This window comes from Merops nubicus, unplaced genomic scaffold (genome assembly GCF_000691845.1).
Source record: "Merops nubicus isolate BGI_N331 unplaced genomic scaffold, ASM69184v1 scaffold6484, whole genome shotgun sequence".
In the NCBI taxonomy this organism is placed as follows: Eukaryota; Metazoa; Chordata; class Aves; order Coraciiformes; family Meropidae; genus Merops; species Merops nubicus.
Window position 1 is genome coordinate 160,355 of NW_008604799.1, and position 17,989 is coordinate 178,343.

Here is a 17,989-nt window from a genome sequence, read left to right on the forward strand (position 1 = left end):
GAACACCAACAAATGGTGCAGATTTAACTAAACTTTTAAAAAACCCAGGAACTTGCTTTTCATATTATATTAATCTTGGTTCAAACAATGCCTTAATTGTTGTTGTAACACTGCATCAATATAATAGGTACTTTTCCCAGTTGACTCAATTTGAAAAAGTCCATAGCTGTGTACGTGAAGCAAACCATAACTGCAAACCTTATGGAAAAAGTCTTGTGACGAAAGAGTTACCTCAGGGGTTGTCACTTTCCAGACCTCCTACCTTATACTCTTCTTACAGGAAAGGATATCAGGAATAAAAGTGGTAGCTGTCACAGCAATCATTCAGTATCAACATCAGTGAGCACTAGCTGATGATTGACTAGCATAATTCTACATGTAAGATCTCATAACAGATGGATATTATCTTCCATTATTCAGATACTAGCGTAAGATCTCATAACATATTATCTTCCATTATTCAGATACTAGAGGGTTTATTTGAATTCCAAACCATAATATTATCAGAATTTCAGTCTTACACTGGTGAAGGCAGTGGACACTTCTCAGAAAATGCCAGGTGAACAGAAGAAACCCAGAAAAAAAAAATTAAAAAGGTGAAATGGAAAATCGCCAAGACATGGGAATCTATCACAGCAGTAATGGCAACACACACAAAAATTTAAGAAATTGTATTGTCTAGTTTGACATCTCAATCCAATATTTTAACTTTCTACTGGCAAGTAACCTAAATATTGTTACCTCAACAGTGGTAACAAAATGATCTAACTTCTGTCATTTAACAAGATATTCAACAGCTAAAATGAGATTCGGTGCTTATTTAGTACATTCTCCAACTCATTCTATCTCCAACTTGAATATAACACAGGTGGAAATCTCCACCTGCTTTAGAGCAGTATCAGCAGTATAAAACTAGTGTGTCTAAGCCATAGGCAGTCAATATATCACTTTTTTAAAAGCTTGACCACCCCATTCCTAATGCATTTTTCTCCAGTGATAAAATTTAATTGTGTAATTTTCAACATAACTTCTGTCAAGGTTTAAATATTTCTTCCCAAGTCTCCTACATTCCATCCTAAACTAAAATTTTCTTTTCATATGTCAGAGGCAAAAAGTACATTACAAAGTCCAGAACTCCTGATGAAATATTAACATCTGCCTTTCCAAGTCTTTTTTTTTTTTTTCAGAGAAAAGGACACTACACTGAAATTTAATTATGTGTAAGTTAATTATACTTTCGCTTATTTCTTCACACATCAAGCTAGCCCTGAGCTTTTAAAACACACAAACTTAAAAAAAAGTAATAGATAACATATATGAAATCCTGGACACTTGAAGTCAAGATTCAACTCTTCTCCCCAGAATTAGCACTTTTAAGGAATTAAAGAAATTGTCTCCCAAAATTCTAAAGGTATACTGATTTTCAGAAGGCTAATGCCAGTTTTCTCCCATTTCATTGTCTTTTTTAATCCATGTAGTAAGACTGTGATTTTAAGATACTTGATAACCACATAAACTGGAAACTAAAACTTAAAAGTGAATCTTAAAGAGAAAAAAGAAAAAATATAACTCCAATCCACACTTCAGAAGCAGCTAAAAATTACATTGTAAAAGGCACTGTCCAAGAACCAGCGAGCAGACAGGAAGATCTGAAAGTCTTAATGCTCAAATTTATAACAAATCATCATAAAAGATTTGACTGGATTATTAACAGCATCTCAAGAATAATGCAAAAAGACTCCAGTTGTTCAGGAATTTCTGGCAGAGGAAAAGACAGAATATGCAATTTCTTCACATAATAAAGCTGAGAAAGTTTTATCTGATGGCCACAATTTAGTAGATGACAAGTCTGATTAAAGTTCTTTTCTCCTCTATCGCTTCAGAAGAGAAACCAAGGAGATCACACAGAATAGGGTACAGCTCTATTGAAAACTGAAGGTTACAGATTGCAAAGTAAAAACTAACCAAACCAGCACTTTAAATTTAAAGAATTTAAAAACAAGGTTGGGGGGCGAGAGGAATCTTTTTTTCTTAATGGAACAGAACATGCAGAGCAAAATCAATTATTATTTTCTCCACATAAGCAAAAGGAGGTTGTAGTTTCTAAAATTAATTAGAAAAATCTGACAAGATTAGGTCTACCAGTGGATTCTGAACATAATGCAGATGCAACCTCAAGTTTGGGGGTGAGGAACCGTTAATGAATTGTCAACTCTTAAAAACAAGAAGAGCATCTGCCATCCTTCATTTGTGAAACTGCTAGCAGGACATTGAACTTGCTTGATCACTAGTTGACTCATTATGACATTTCCTATTACAGTGCAGCATAAGAAAATCATCCAAAAATAACTTGCTAGCAAGGAGCATTACTTGATAATCTCTCAGGGAAGGAATATACTATCCACCACCTCACCAGTGAGCTGACTGGACAAGCTCTCCATACAAACAGTGATTAAAAAAGAAGGAAGTTCAAGAGTACTATAGCTTGCAAGATAATTTCTTCCATTTCCAGTACAACATACACACTCTGATCTCAAACAACTTTAAGTATTTCCTCAAATTATTCACCTATCAGGGACATTTCTGCTATCTCCTTGCTTTCTAGGAAAGCAAGAAGATCTATGTAGAACATGATGCATGGAGAAAAATAAATAACTTGTTAGAAAGCTGAACGGTTACATATTCCTTATTTACTTTAATATCCTGTCTCTTCATTCTTAACTGTAGTTTTTACACACAAAATGTGACTTCCTTTCACACAATATTCTAGAAGTGTGTCACAGCCAGAGCAAAAGACATTGAAACAATGACTATGCCCACCAACCTGGAAAAGCTACCATTAAAAAAAAAAGAAATCCAACAAAACCCAAACTGTGGAAAAACAATATTAAAAAAATAATTTTGGTATAAACTTTAACTCTACAATACACGTTGCAAAAAGATAGATGGCTTGCAACTGTCTAACATGCCACTAGATGGCAAGTTTGGGTAGACATTGGATAATTTTTTATTCATGGAGTGTTTGAAAATTGCAAGTGCATAGGAAAGAAACAATCACTAAAAAAGAGTGAAGGAAGAGACCAATAAAAGGAAGAGTTCAATAAATGACAAGTCTTCTGTATAGAGCACATTTAATATTAGTCAGAATAGCTAAATGGGGGTTTAGTTTTGTCTCTACAACTGTCACACAAATAGACAACCAATTCTTGTGAATTTACTGCTCTCAGACAGAGAAGAACTGGTTTCTTATTTGTTCAGAGACAGCAGCATTGGCTGTAGCAACCGTAAGAATACGAGATCTGGAGGATGGCTGAGAAGGAAAGCAGTAGAGGTAGCTCTTGGGAAAGCAGACTTCAGCTTATACAAGGAATTGGTAGTTAGGATTCCTATAGGAATCTGTAAGAAGAGGATGAGGAAGCCAGGTTCACTCAGTGTGGCAAAGAGTAGGCCAAGGAGTGATTAAATAACAACCTGTAACTACTTCAGAGAGCTAAAAGAATGACAGAGCCAAAAACTTCTTTGTAGCACCAGACAATATAATAAAGCATCAACAGCTATAAATTGCATAAAATGCTTCAAGCAGAAGGCTGAACAGAAGCACTTCCAACAGTATTTTCATCATTGTGAAGTGGAGATGGATCTGGCAGAGTCTGGCACATGTGAAAGGGTGATCACTCAAGGGGAATAAAAAAAAATCTCTGCATTTTGCCTAATTTTGATCAAAAATTGTTACCTCATTTGAGCTGCTATACAAGGGCGTTACTTAAGGCACGAGTAGGAAGTTTTGGCAGTGAAACACACACAAAAAAAAAAGCAGATTTGAATTCACAGATACACCTAATGATAGTATTTTAGTCAGCTTGCCTGGATCTGCTCCTGACTTGCCTGCCATACAATGAAGTCACACATCACATATTCCCAATCTATAAATTGTGCAATGCTTATCATACCCACCTTCCAGTTTGATGAACAGTGTTTTGAAAAGTACAATGTAAAATATCATCCAAGTTACTGAAAAGCATTCAGCTGTAATATGTCACTTTGTTCATTGATTGATCCTGTAGCCAAAAAGGGAAGTTACATATGACATTGCTGGAAACTGGCATCCAAGGAGGAGCTTCCACAGCTGAGTTCTCCTAAAGACAGATACCTCATTTCTGTGCTAATGCAATGGTGGTACAGTAAAGGAGCAGGAATCAGACAAACGTGGTAAGAGCAATACCAATAGCACTATATGGGTTGGAAACAACAACCTCAAAGAGCCTGAGTAATCTGAATAGCTTTTTAATCACCTACTGCTTCACCACTTCAGGTCAACATCATATGGTTCTCAATTATTTGAAGTCAAGCTGAATTCTAAAAAAAGTTAAAAATACTGCTTCATATGTTCTTCACAATTCTTCTTAGCATAGCAAAGTCTCAAATTGAGAAGACAGCTATTTGAATCACAAGAAGCTATTCTATTTCCACGAAATATTACAATATCCTGAAGAATAAAGCTCTTCATTGTGTAATCACACTCTCCCTTACTCACTTTCAGTTTTGGTCTGCTACACCATTCCCCATCATTTTGGTCTGATATTTTGTTGCCAGCCTATACAGAACTTTCTGCCTCATTTTAAAAGACAAACGAATCGTGTCTTATAAATAAGTTCTTTCTGTAGATTACCACAGCCTTGTGTTGTGACACTGCAGAACCATGAACATAAGCATAGAAGTTCTTAACAAAAATACAGCAAATATACCTGAAAAGATAATCCTGCACAATTTCCCCGTGGTTAAATTCAAAACTACTACCAGCAGGTAACAAAATAGTGACAGAGTAGAAATTAAACCTTTTGCTTACCTGTAATACATACCTAAACCTCTCCAAACAAAAATACCACTTATGAAACAGGGTCTATTTAAGTGAACACTGAATTTGTCCTGTAGGGTACTGAAATGTAAGCAGAAGCCTTACCTCATCAGAAGAGAGAAGATAACTAGGTGTTAACATAGGAATTTCACTTAATTCACAACGCAGGCCAAGTGATATCAGGATCTCCTTGAGAATTTCATATCTCTTGCTATTGCTTATCTTAAGCAAATTAAAATCCTCTTCAGTTTTGACATCCATAGAATTGATATCCAGTTCCAAGTGCGCCTGACAGGATATGTACAAAGGGAATTAAAAAAAAAAAAAGAAATAAAATTTGTTGGTATTACACATTTTAGCATGACATGGAGAGAAGCACAAAAGCAGCTTTGTCCAGACTGTGGTTGCTGAACTATCCAGTGGTACTAGTGCAACTTAAGTTTCTCATGTCTTCACCATACCTACACAAGTAGGGCTTTATTATCCTCATATACTAGGGAATACCTATATATTTATAGTTTCTGATTCAGGGATCACAATTGCAAGTACACTACAATTTTCTCTGAAGCCTACAAAAAATATCCCTTCTTGTATTTATTAACTTAATTGTCATCTTCTGCTTTCCATGTCTGCTAGCAACCCTGAACCAACAGCAGTATTGGTCATATTCTGGCTTGTACAAGAGCAGAATTACATTAAAATTGAATTTATCAGAGGTTGCACAAGATATGTAGAAGTCAGGCTGAGCAAGTTTTTACTGTGTCACATGAATTAAGTGGCAATCAGTGCAGATAAAGAAATTACTCTGAAAGAGAGCTAAGAACCTCAGTACACTACCTTGTAGAGAATTGATTCTCAGGGCTGAAACAGATGGTTAAAAGTAGAAATGAAAGAAGAAGAAGAAAAAAAAAACCACCTTTCTAGATCTCCTTTCTGTTGTTTTTGTTTGTTGGTTGGTTTCGGGTGTTTTTTTCCCTATGTGGTTTTTTGTGTTTGGTGGGTTTTGTCTTGTGTTAATAAGAAGTGTTCCAAGATATTTAGAAGCCTTTTTATCCCACTACAGGCATATTCATTTACTGAAATTCATGAGCTACTATTTTTGTTAATTTCTCCAATTTTGCACATTTTAATGATGTTCTTCATCTTTCACATCTGATCTACTTTACCGAAATTTGGAGAAATATGTTGAAATGGGGTGAGGGGGAAACAAGAGCACAGAAAAAAGAGAAGCAAGTCTGTGACAGAATATTTAATGGCTGACGTCACTGTCAGTCCCCTGAAGAGAAAACAATAAGGCTTTTCAAATCCAGACTGGAAGTCATTTAAAATTATAAAATGACACACTAATCCTTTTAATCTGATTTTTGAAGCTGTACTGTAATGCCCTTTTTCTGGGGAAAACCTCTGCAGTATTAAGTTTTACTGCAGCAGAAGGGTCAATTTAAAGGGTATAGCAAAGCAGGTTTTACCATGGAACTTGCAGAAACGGATAGCAGCAGTATCTAATCAATTTTCTAGTACAAGCCTACAGCACATGGGTGGCAAAGCTTCCTACATAAAGCCATAAACACTCTACTATGTACAACAGAGTTTCCAATAAACTAGCAAATTTAATACGCTAAACTGATGAGAGACAAAAACACTTTTAAGAAATGGTATGAATATTTCTGAATTATGTTATTGCTAGAAGAATGTATGCTACCTGATATGTAAGCACTTAAATCTGAGTGCTCTGGGCTCTTGAGAAGTTCTCCTTCAACCAAATACAGGTAGAAATAGGTCCCAGAACCTTTCACAAATTTTGTCCAGCTATGTCTCTGTTCTACGTCTCATCTACATAAATACTCCTGCTCTGCTTCTCTCACTGTGCTGACTGAAAGCAGAGAGAGTAAAGAAAGTGATATAATTGTGAAAAACCATGCTGAAAAGAAAGTGTTTACCTTGGCTCCTACTGAGGCTAACTCAAAATGTGCAAGCTGCCTTCAGGTTCACTTTATAACTTTTAGTAGGAAATGGCTGAATATCCTCTAGATTTAATAAGACAGGTTATACACCCAGGTGGATGAATACTTCTGAGGCATAGACTTATTTTCTAAACTTAATGGCACCTCTTATCAGCCTTTCCATCACTCCAAACTTTAGCCAGGTATCTGTTAGCATTGAAATAATCATTGATCAACATTTACCTTCAACACAGCCACGGAAGCTTCCTCACCCATTATGCAGGAAGACAGAGAGTAACAATAACAAAAAAAGATTATGAACACATGAATTTATCCATTGTTTAACTTTTTGAGAAGGTGTGGGTTTTGTTTGCTTGTTGGGCATTTTTAACAGAGATTGCAATACCATGACACTGGAGGGATACCTATTTGCTGTGATATTATTATTTTGAAGTGGAATGAATAAGATTTTGGCTCATTCTACACTGTAGGCAATGAAAAGTTTAAAGCCCAAAGGAAAACTTAGCAAACAAAAAAAAAAGCAAGATTCCATCAGACTAGATTCTTCCTCCCTCCTCCTCTTGACCCCCAATTAGATTAGGAGCATACATTACTGACAGAAAACATGTCAAGGTTTAGAAATTTAAAAACAAGTTTTAGAATTTTAAATTTTGACAGTAAATAGAAAAAATGCATTCTGACTGAATAAAGGGGCTTTTTAAATGACAGAAAAGCAAGGCTAACATCATAAACCTAACATCCTTCTAGAAATTAGCCTTCATAAAAATACTGCTAAAGAAACCATAAAACAGTTCACTTCATTCACAATACTAAGATACAGAGGAGACATCTTTCCAGTTTCTTGCAAGGTATATTTTACATCCTTTCCTGGCTCTCTGTTTCACTATAATCCTTATTTTTGTAAGGATGTCTCTTTTTTTATTTTGTTAGTATAAGCTTTCACTCCAAGTCCACCAACAGCTTGGCTCTTCATGTTCCTACCTCCCAAAACCTGCAAAATGCAGTTTTGTCACTGCACAACTTCTAGCAGGCAGAAAAGGATAGCTTTGCTCCTGAAGATGCTTGCTTGCCATGCAAATCTACTCTGTTCTACCACATGCCATGATCTTGTATGATCTACATGTGCACGGCTACCTGATGAAAACAAGGTATTAGAACAGCAGGGACATCCCCTACCATTCTTTAAGCTTCCTGCAGATCAAGTGAAAACCATTCTCTATTCAGAGCCCTTGTGCATTGCCTGGGACATCCATCCATACCTCCCCTTGACAAGCATCTCCAAGAGCATGAAATGGGAACAAATGAACTTTTTTTGAGTATACCACAACATCACGCAACAAAAAGTAAACGAATGCTTCTGTACACACCGTACCTGAGAAAGAATGGCTTCCCCTCCACTGTCTCCGTAAGTCAGATGAACAATAACTATATCTTTATCAGCATTATTTAATCGACTCAATGTCTTCACTTTGTTGGTATCTTCCTTCATCACTTCCTCAAAAATACAGCCACTGACCAAAAGATTTAACTTAATTTCAGTGCTGTCCATTTTAGAGACCACCACCTCATGAACGGTCTTCTTCAGTTTGTTTTTTCTCTTTATTTGTATGCCATTAAATGTAAAAGATGAGGAAAACCCTAGAATCTTTCCACCTTTAGACAAAAACTTCATAAACTGTTTGTGATTCTCTTCAGAAATGGGCTTCTCTGTGGCAACGATCAACAGCAGTGAATTATCAACCCATGGAGCTTTCAGAACTTGTTCCTCATGCAGCTGATAAATGGTGTAGCTGTCTGCATCAATGCATTCCTGAAGGATTGATTTTACTTGCTCAAACTCTACTTCTGCAGTTTCAGAGCCAAGGTAAATCAATATATTGGGGGGCTTTCCAGCAAGGTTTACTCTCTTTATTCCTCTTTCTAGATAGTCGTCATTCTTCTCCTCCAGTTTGCTGTTGCAATCATCAGAAAGTTCTGGAATGTTTTCTGCAGAGGCAAATCTGACCGATTCAATAGTACTGTTTTCAAGTTGCAGGCATTCACGACAGCTGGAAAGGTGCAAGTGATGATGTTCTTCAGCATCTGCCTCTTTGTCAGATATAGTGCTGGATTCATCTTCCTGCTCACTGTCTTCCTGTAGCTTGGATTTCCCCTCTTCACCTTGTCCTGCAGACTCAGCTACTCCTAATCCCAATTTAGTCCTAGAAGTAGCAGTAGGAGTTACTTCATCCACCTGTGTACTGCTTACACTTTGCTCTTTTACATATGGTGCCACCTGTGCCAACTCTTTCAGAGCAGATTCCTGTAAATGGACAGCTGGAAGAGTTAAAGAATAAGAAAAAAGGGTTATAAAGATGATCTTAAAAGAGTTATGATGAATATCACTACCATAGTGGAATTTAGATTTCATTTCAGTACAAATCATGTATAATAGTGAGAATTTCACTTGTTTGACACACCAAATCCTACTGCCTGCCAAGAACATAATAAATTTGCACTCATAATACAAGTCATTTACTCTAATGACTCTTTGATTCTGGAAAGTCTGACTGAGAACACAAAACTCGATATTTACAAGGCACATTTAAACAAGCATTTAGTGCAAGTGCAAACATATTTGCACAAAACCAAAACATGGCTGCAGATCTGTTCTTAATGGAACAACAGCCTATGAGTGGGAGCGTGAAGATGTTCTCATAAATGCACCACCTTGTCAGCTTGTTATTTTCCCTCTCTCTTTGCCCCTAGCAAAGGACAAAATGAAGCAAAGGAAGTACTTTTCCAAAAGTACTGGTTGCTTAAGGACGGCAGGGTGCAAAATCACTTGCTGCTATTTTGGAATAAATTATTTTGAAATAAGCTAATAAAGTGATGATACTGGGTAAGATCGATTGAGCCACGTCCCTTGCATTGCTGAAGTCTGCAAATAAAAGTTTGGCACAAATAGAAGGGAGTAAAAAAAAAAAAAAATCTGAACTGCCTTCAGTCTGCAGAAGGGGAGACTTACGCACCGACAGCAAGGCTTGGGAGCTAGGAATCCAAGGGAAAACTAGCAAATAGGTAGAGCTGGTAAAACTTTCCCCTTTCTCCCTCCAAAAAGGATGGAAATGAAAAGATAAAAATTTTCCAGTGAGTACAAGTGAAAAAAGAAGGGCAAAGATTATTATTGTCAGTGTGAAACTTGCAGAGAAAACTAACTAGAGATAGAGGAGAGAAAAAATACTTCTCATTAAGGTTTTGTTTGTTTGTTTTTGTTTTTTTCAGCTGTAGAGCCATGATATTGGCTCAGTAATATTTCAAATCAAAGTCTGCAAATTTTTACTGAATCCCTCTCCACTCCTGTAAGGCCAAATAAACTTACTATGATTTTGTTTCTGATTTCTCAAACAGATTCAGTGAGAAGCTTGATTAACAAAATAGTCAACTGACTCACAATACACCAGATCCAAGACCAATCACTTTCTTTGCTTAGTAATACTTGCATTCCCCTCAAACAACGTCCTCTTTGCCTAACTGGGAGCAGAATTTGAAGCAAGACATTTTCATATCTGAGGACAATTTCACAGCTACCAGCCTCTATGCTATTCCATCAGCAGTCTCCATTGGCCTGCTCTCCTGGAGCAGTTCTAGCATGCACACAGTAACTGCAGCACACTGAGTGAGAAAACATCCTGAAAAGCAAAAAAACCTGGGGCACTCTCTCAGCTTCCATCCCCTCCTTGCATGCATATTTTTGCAGAACAGCACCACGAGATGGAGTTTCACATCAGATACATTTGTGAGGAGGATGGAGATCAACAGTACTATTCCAACAACAACTGAATGGATCAGATACAATGAGGCGGACTGAGAACTGGCTGAATGACAGACCTCAGAGGATTGTGATCTGTGGTGCAGAGTCTAGCTGGAGGCCTGCAGCTGGCAGAGTTCCCCAGGGATCAGTACTCGGTCCAGTCTTGTTCAATGTATTCATCAGGGACCTGGATGAAGGAATGGAGTGTACCCTCAGCAAGTTTGCTGATGACACAAAACTCGGAGGAGTGGCTGACACACCAGAAGGCTGTGCTGCCATTCAGCAAGACCTGGACAGGCTGTAGAGCTGGGCAGAGGGGAACCTCACGAAGTTCAAAAAAGGCAAGTGTAGGGTCCTGCATCTAGGGAGGAACAGCCCCATGCACAAGCCAAGGTTAGGGGTTGACCTGCTGGAAAGAAGCTCTGCAGAAAAGGATCTGGGTGTCCTGGTGGCCAAGTTCACCATGAGCCAGCAGTATGCTCCTGTCATCAAGAAGGCCGATGGTATCTTGGGGTACATTAAGAAGAGTATGGCCAGCAGGTTGAGGGAGGTTCTCCTCCCCCTCTACTCTGACCTAATGAGGCCACATTGGAAGAACCATGTCCAGTTCTGGGATCCCCAGTTTAAGAGAGACAAGGAACTACTGGAGAGAGTATAGCAGAGGGCTACAAATATGATGAGGGGACCGGAACTTCCCTCTTAACAAGGAAAGGCTGAGAGTCCTGGGGCTATTTAGCCTGAAGAAGAGAAGACACTGAGAGGATCTTATCAATGCTTATCAATACCTAAAGGGTGGGTGTCAAGAGGATGGGGACAGACTCTTTTCAGTGATGCCCAGCAACTCAACAAGGGGCAACAGGCACAAACTGGAACCCAGGAAGTTCCATCTGCATATAGGGAAAAACTTGTTTACTGTGAGAGCGAGGGAACACTGGAACAGGCTGCCCAGAGAGCTTGTGGAATCTCCTTCTCTGGAGATATTAAAAACCCAGCTGGATGCATTCCTGTGCAACCTGCCCTAGGAGAACCTGCTTTAGCAGGGGGGTTGGATTAGATGGTCTCCAGAGGTCCCTTCCAACCCCTACCATTCCACAATTCTGTGACCGTAAGCATTTTCCTACCCTGTCCCACTGGAACAGTTCTCGATTTTGTCATTCCCTGACTTCTGCCAATGCACTATAATCTACATTAAAAAAAAAAAAAAAAAAAATACACAAGAAAACAAAAAAACTCCACAACCAAACCAAACAAAAACCCTTTCTGGGGGAGGTGGAGTTTTTTTTTAATCGCCCAAACCATTATCTTATTATTCTACATGACCCACAGTTCTATCAACACAGCCAAGAAAACATAAAACACAGTCAAGAAGACATAATTAGGCAGGAAGAAATGAGAATTTTGCTGGGGGAGGAATGGTGTGGCTCTACTCCTGACAGCCTACTACTCTACAATTCCCTACAGATTGCTTAATATGCCACTTTTAGGACAGTGCCAGAAAAAAAGTTCAAATCTCAGGCAGCAAAGGGAGGCGAAGCTCAAACCTCCTATAGCCCAGACAACAATTCCATTTAAGAATGGTCTTAAAAGTGCAAGTACAGATATTTCCTTCTCTCTGTGGAATTAGCCACGAACTCCATCCCTGTCTTAGCTGAAGCTATTAAACTAATGAGGACACAATGGCTCACAGTTTTGATACCATTAAACTCACCCCATAAAAAAAATAAAGCATCCACCAAAAATGAAAAATTCAATTATCAATGACACCATCCTCCTTCACCTGGCTATCCATCTCCCTGTTTAGAAAACATCTGTGAGCTTTTCTCTCAATGATCTAAAGGGTTAAGATGCACAAGTCACAGCAACTGTTCTCCACTTATGTTTAGCTTTGAATACACATTTATTTTGTATCTGAAAAAAAGAGAACATTTACCTAAAATCTTTGATCTGTTTTTCTGTTATTTCTGTTGTTGTGTAAGACACTCTATAACGAGAGAAACTCATTCAAAAACCGGTCTAACTTTTTAAGGATCTCTCTATTGGACAGTATTCCATATAAAATATGGTGTTCCTACAGAGTGATCAACTGCTTAGAATGACAACAGGAAGAAAACATTGTGTCAAAATAAAAGCAAGGGGTTTTTATATAGGTATAAAGACATCCATAAAATTACAATAAAACAAACATGTTCTACCATAAAAAAAACAATTTTTTAAGATACTTACAAACAATCTTGTGTGGCACCATGCCATTATCCATTTGAAGCCTGTCTTCCATGAATGCTATTCCAAGGCTACTGAAATTATCTACACTTGCTTCAGCAATTAACTTATAGGGCTCACCAGGTTTATAGGCCAATGGTGAACAATAGTCTGACCACTTCACAATCTAGAAAAAAGCATATGCATGTTTTTCAGTTTTAAAATGTCACAGAAAAATTTCAAAATACTAATAGTACTATCGGTCTGCAAGATGAACTGAAAATAAAACTTACCCTTCCTTCCCAAAGGATTCTGCTATTAAAAACCAGAACAGGAGGCTGAGCCAACAGAGGGACATTATCAAACCAGAACAGCACAAACAGCAAACCCAGAGACTGGAATTAATTTTAAAGAAAGTACTTAACACAAACTACACAACTGTACTATTTTGGAGATCCAAGTTTTTTAACTATAAAAGCCACAAGTAGAGGAAAAGTGAAGAGTTTTGGTTTCCTTCTGAAAGGTGGGCACATTAATAAAGACGACACATCTGTCTGCTGACTCATAACTGAAAATGACCTTTTTAAGCCTTATGTTTATAAAACAACAGTCCCTAACAAAACCATATTCGGACTATTGACACCATGATCTACCAGGCCATTTTGAAAGCAAAAATCACATAAGGCACTCAATTTCAGTAAAAATTGTGTGGATGACACCAAAGCCTTCATCCTCTTTAGGACAAAAAACAATTGTTCTCCTCTGAAGGCAGTTTTAGAGACAATGAGCACCACTTGTTTTCATGGCCTAAAAAAAATGAACCTTTGCCACGTAATGTGGTCCATATACTGGGAGACAAAGCACAGTTCCCACAGAGCAGCTCCAGCACTTTGAAGCTGTCATCACCAAACCACTTTCATAAAGTTCATCCTTTTCTTCCTACACACAAAATGTAACACACTGATCAAACACAGTAAGAAAAACCACTTCTTTTGAGTACACAAAATGAGAGTGAGCTCTTGGATATTTTACATGCTCATAACTTTATTAGACTATCAGCTAAATTTACCTTTTATCTACTGCAGTTAAGAGGTTTACATAATATCCAAATGAAACTATTTCCAGCTTTTGATTTTACAGTATTTCCCACAGGAACATGAAGAAACTGAGATTTCATACAACCTTAATGGTCACGTCTCCTTTCTATGTCATCCTCAAAGAAAGCCTCTGATTAAATGAGACCATCCAGTCCATACTCACATTGGTGGCTTCTGGATACCTAACAGAAAAACTGGCTGGGTATCTTCTGATGCATCACCTATGCTAAACCTTCATGAACAAACTCAGTATCTAGAAGAGGAAAAGATGCACAGCAGCATGTTGGTCTTTACCACAAGGTCAGCTGCACACCTTAACTTATGGGTTAAACTCCAACTCTGTAACACAAGAGCAAATAACAGCTTCAAACAAGCCACAGTAGAACACACAGCTGGTGAAAGCCAGCCCTCAAATTCATGACAGATCTATCACTTCGGTCCTGAACTCCTGGACATAACAACCGCTCACTACTAAAAGCAACAACAGGCTCCAGGACCTTCTAAAAGCTCATCTCCATGACTGTACCACAAAGAAATACCAGCTCTAAAGTCACAGAACATATTTCTGGACACACTAGTATTGACCAGTCCTGAAGAAGGACAAAATCTCCTTCCAGAATATACCTATACCAGACCCTGGTAAATTTGAATCACTGTAGTTGAAGCATCAATCAGATTTCACCCCACTGCCACTGGGGAAGTCTGTGGCCAAGTAACCCAGAATTGCACCAACCAACTGCCTTGAGTGAAGAACAATGAACAATATCAAACAGCAGTCCTCTTCCTTTTTAAGAGTTTCAGTCTTTTGCCTGGACTATCACTTTTGAGCTTAACAAATCCAATTAATTATTAATGTATACATAAGAATGCATTTTAATCCATTCTAAAGAAAATGCAAACAAAACCAAGATGATTAAAAAAACCTCCACTGAACAATAAGCCCCAAAAGAGCAACAGGCTAGAGCTTCAACTCAGATGTTTGTGTGGACCTCTCTGCACAAAGGAAAAAAAAAAAAAAATGAAGTGAATAAAATAATCTCCCTCAGCCTTCTATGTGAATGGGACCAGCACTCTCCATGTGCACTCTGAGACAACACAGAGAGCACATCTAGTTTATCACCCAGAAGTAAGGCCCACATGGATGGGTTCCACAGTCTTACATCAAAGGCCATAAAAACATTTACTAACCAACGAATGTGGGTACTTCCTGTGTGCCAAGGAAACAAGAACAGTGGAAACAGTCAGAAGACTTCAGCAGAAAACGTCTCAGTTTTCAACAAGCTGTCAGTGCTTCCAGTCCTCACACTTGAGCTTCATGGAGATAATGCTTTTGCCTAATGCAGCACTTCACATGGACATAATTCCTCCAGAGGGCAATGACTAACATGCCCCAAAAGCATGCTCTGTTCTAGAACTGACCTCCATGGAGGGTGAAGGTACCAAAAATTATTACTGCAGGCACAAATCTGGAATTGCACCCATTCCCAACCCGTCCTCCTGCTCCTGTGCTCAGGTTCGATAAGACTATTTACCAACCACTTTGCTCCCAGTGTTCTGGAGATGATCCAGGAGTCCTTTGCTGGGGTGAACAAGCGGCCTGGAAAACGCATGTTCCTCATCCAGGAAACAGACAGGCCACAAGTACCTATTTATGTGACAGATTTCCTTTAACTCCAAAGAGGAGCTTGAAACTGATGCCAAAAAGCACGGATGACAGATGGTCCTTTAAGGTGCCAGGCAGGGGCCCTTCAGGAAGACACCTTATCGACTGCTGCCAGGTGGTGATCCCAGCCTGTGGCATAGCCTATTTAGTGTGAGGGCTCTTGATTTCATGGTACCCCAGCGACCAGGACAGATGTTTTATTACTGCCTCCCAGTGATACCCTAGCATGCATGTCTTTCCATTTCTCCTCTTTCCAGCAGGCAATGAGGTCCATTCTCTCATCTTCACTATGGAGAGCATACAGCACACACAACAACTGAATGCCTTCAGGAAGGAGCTGTGACAACCTGCACTGCTTGGATTTTTCCTCCCTGCAATGTAAGTTTATCTTTTGCTTCAGGTTACAACCTTTCTCCCCTTTCAGACCTGTATCCAAGCTGAGACACCTAGGCAGCAAGTATTCCTCATGTGAGGAAAAAGTTATAAACCCAACAAAATTCAGGGGAGAGAGACACATTAACTCAAGTTCATAGTAAGTTTTGATAGGGTAGGGATTCAATTTTTATGCATAATCTGTTTAGAGATGCTATATATTCAGTAGTTTAAGCTTTAGAATCATCTTTCAAATCCACATCTTCACAGATTGTAACGGAGAAGACACTTTTTTGAGATTTCTGAGTATCTGGAACATGAAAATTTTCTAAGTATGCTTGCCCTAAAGATTTCTTTAATTTATATCCTTGGATGCCTCAGTAGCATTTTGTAAGTATCACAGATTAAAAGGCAAACACAATTTCTAAAATACCAACGAAGAAACTTTGCCATTCCCCCACTGCATTTTATAGAAAAGCAAAGGGATTAAAAGCTTGATTTTGGCCTTACTTCTACAGATTGACAAAATTATCCAAATGTACAGTACTTTAACTTGTATTTATAAATCACAGTGAAAGGAAGCTTCCGAGAGAGACTTCTGTTTCAATTACAGGTTTTCAGAAACACTTGGTTGGACACTTGAGACCTTTTCAGAAATCTTAACATATGCTTGCTCTGTATATTCTTACTGAGGCACAGGATACTGAGCAAATGGATTTCTGATCTGCCTTAGTAGGACAGCTCTCAAGCATTTTTTTCCTATTCAGTGTATCTAACCATACGTGCCTTATCCAAAGCCATGACAGAATCCTCCAGTTCCCACCCACAGCCAGAGAAGTGTGATACTAAAAAAACTCAATGAAGTGTCTGTGGGTCTAGTTGAAGACCCAAACAGAGCTAGAGTATTAACTGTGATTCATTTTAATGAAGGGTTTATCTTTTTATTCCAAATAACATTCTAAACACATAAAATCTATCTGCCATTGATTTTTTTTCCCCTCAAGTGTTTTAGGTGCACACCTACTAAAAGACCCGCCTGTACTACTTTCTACAGTAAGAAATGAAGAGAACTACTTACCTCTTCTGTAGTGCCAGGTACCTTCTGCAAATTATCTGTCTGAGCTGAAATGCTTTCTGTCACAAAAGCTATATGTTCTGCTTTAAGTAACTTATCAGGATAAATAAAAGGAGAAATGAGAAGCAGACTCCACCTGTTTAAGTCATCAAGGAACTGAAAGAGACAGGAAAGAAAAATAAGTTTGTATGGCAAGCATTTGCTTTAATAACTCATTTTTTAATTATGCCCAGCCTAAATTCAAACCTGTCTCTTCAGCCTTACATGAAGGGTTTCTACCACTCGCACACTCCTTAAGATGAAATAAAAGGGGTAAAGGTCTCAACCGTTAAGCAGGAGCACATCAGAAGGAAAACTAAAAGCGACAGCCAAGCTTTGAAGCCAATTCAGATTCCAGCTTTCAACTGTACAGGAAGAAAGCCCAAGCAAGGGGGCCACAAGACCACTGTTGCCATAGGCACCGACTGTTGTGGGCCCTCTGCCATGGGCAACACCCCTCATTTGACCAGATCCTCCTCTCCCACTCACAGAGCAGTTCACCCTGCCTCTTCCTTCCTTCCCACTTCCCCCACCCCCGACTACTCAAACCCGCAGCCCTGCAGCCTCAGCTCTGGTAGCCCTAGGGCACAGTCTGCTACTTGTCAGGGACTGAGAAAGCAGAGCCCGCCCGGCCAGTCCAACAGCCCCCTCTGGCCAGACAGCAGCCCAGGCAGGAGTCATCCTGCTTGAGTAACAATCCTCCAGGGAACACATAGTCCCACTGCTAAGTCATACACGCTGTCTCTACACTCCCCTGCAAAAAGACCAACCAACCTGTGCACCACAGGTCACCCAAGAACTGTATACTATACAGGTTTAAATTTGGACCTAATTTACAAAGTTCCAGGACTTCCTTGGTAAAGCCAGCTGCAGAAAGAGTTCTATTTTGTGCACAGGTACAACTGCAGGACCTATTCTTTAAAAAGTTATTA

At 38.8% G+C, this 17,989-nt stretch overlaps 1 protein-coding gene across 1 annotated transcript in view; it reads right to left on the bottom strand.

Annotated features, from left to right (window-relative positions):
- The window catches only part of HLCS (holocarboxylase synthetase (biotin-(proprionyl-CoA-carboxylase (ATP-hydrolysing)) ligase)), a 121,699-nt gene extending 104,528 nt beyond the window's left edge, over positions 1-17,171 (bottom strand). Inside the window, exons 1-4 of the mRNA XM_008939125.1 lie at positions 17,022-17,171; positions 12,836-12,998; positions 8,192-9,135; positions 4,961-5,143 (exon numbers count right to left, since the gene is read on the bottom strand). Coding sequence (XP_008937373.1) covers positions 4,961-5,143; positions 8,192-9,135; positions 12,836-12,887 — 1,179 coding nt within the window. The 5' untranslated portion in view covers positions 12,888-12,998; positions 17,022-17,171. The remainder of the gene's footprint in view (positions 1-4,960; positions 5,144-8,191; positions 9,136-12,835; positions 12,999-17,021) is intronic.
- Positions 17,172-17,989: the final 818 nt, after the last annotated feature.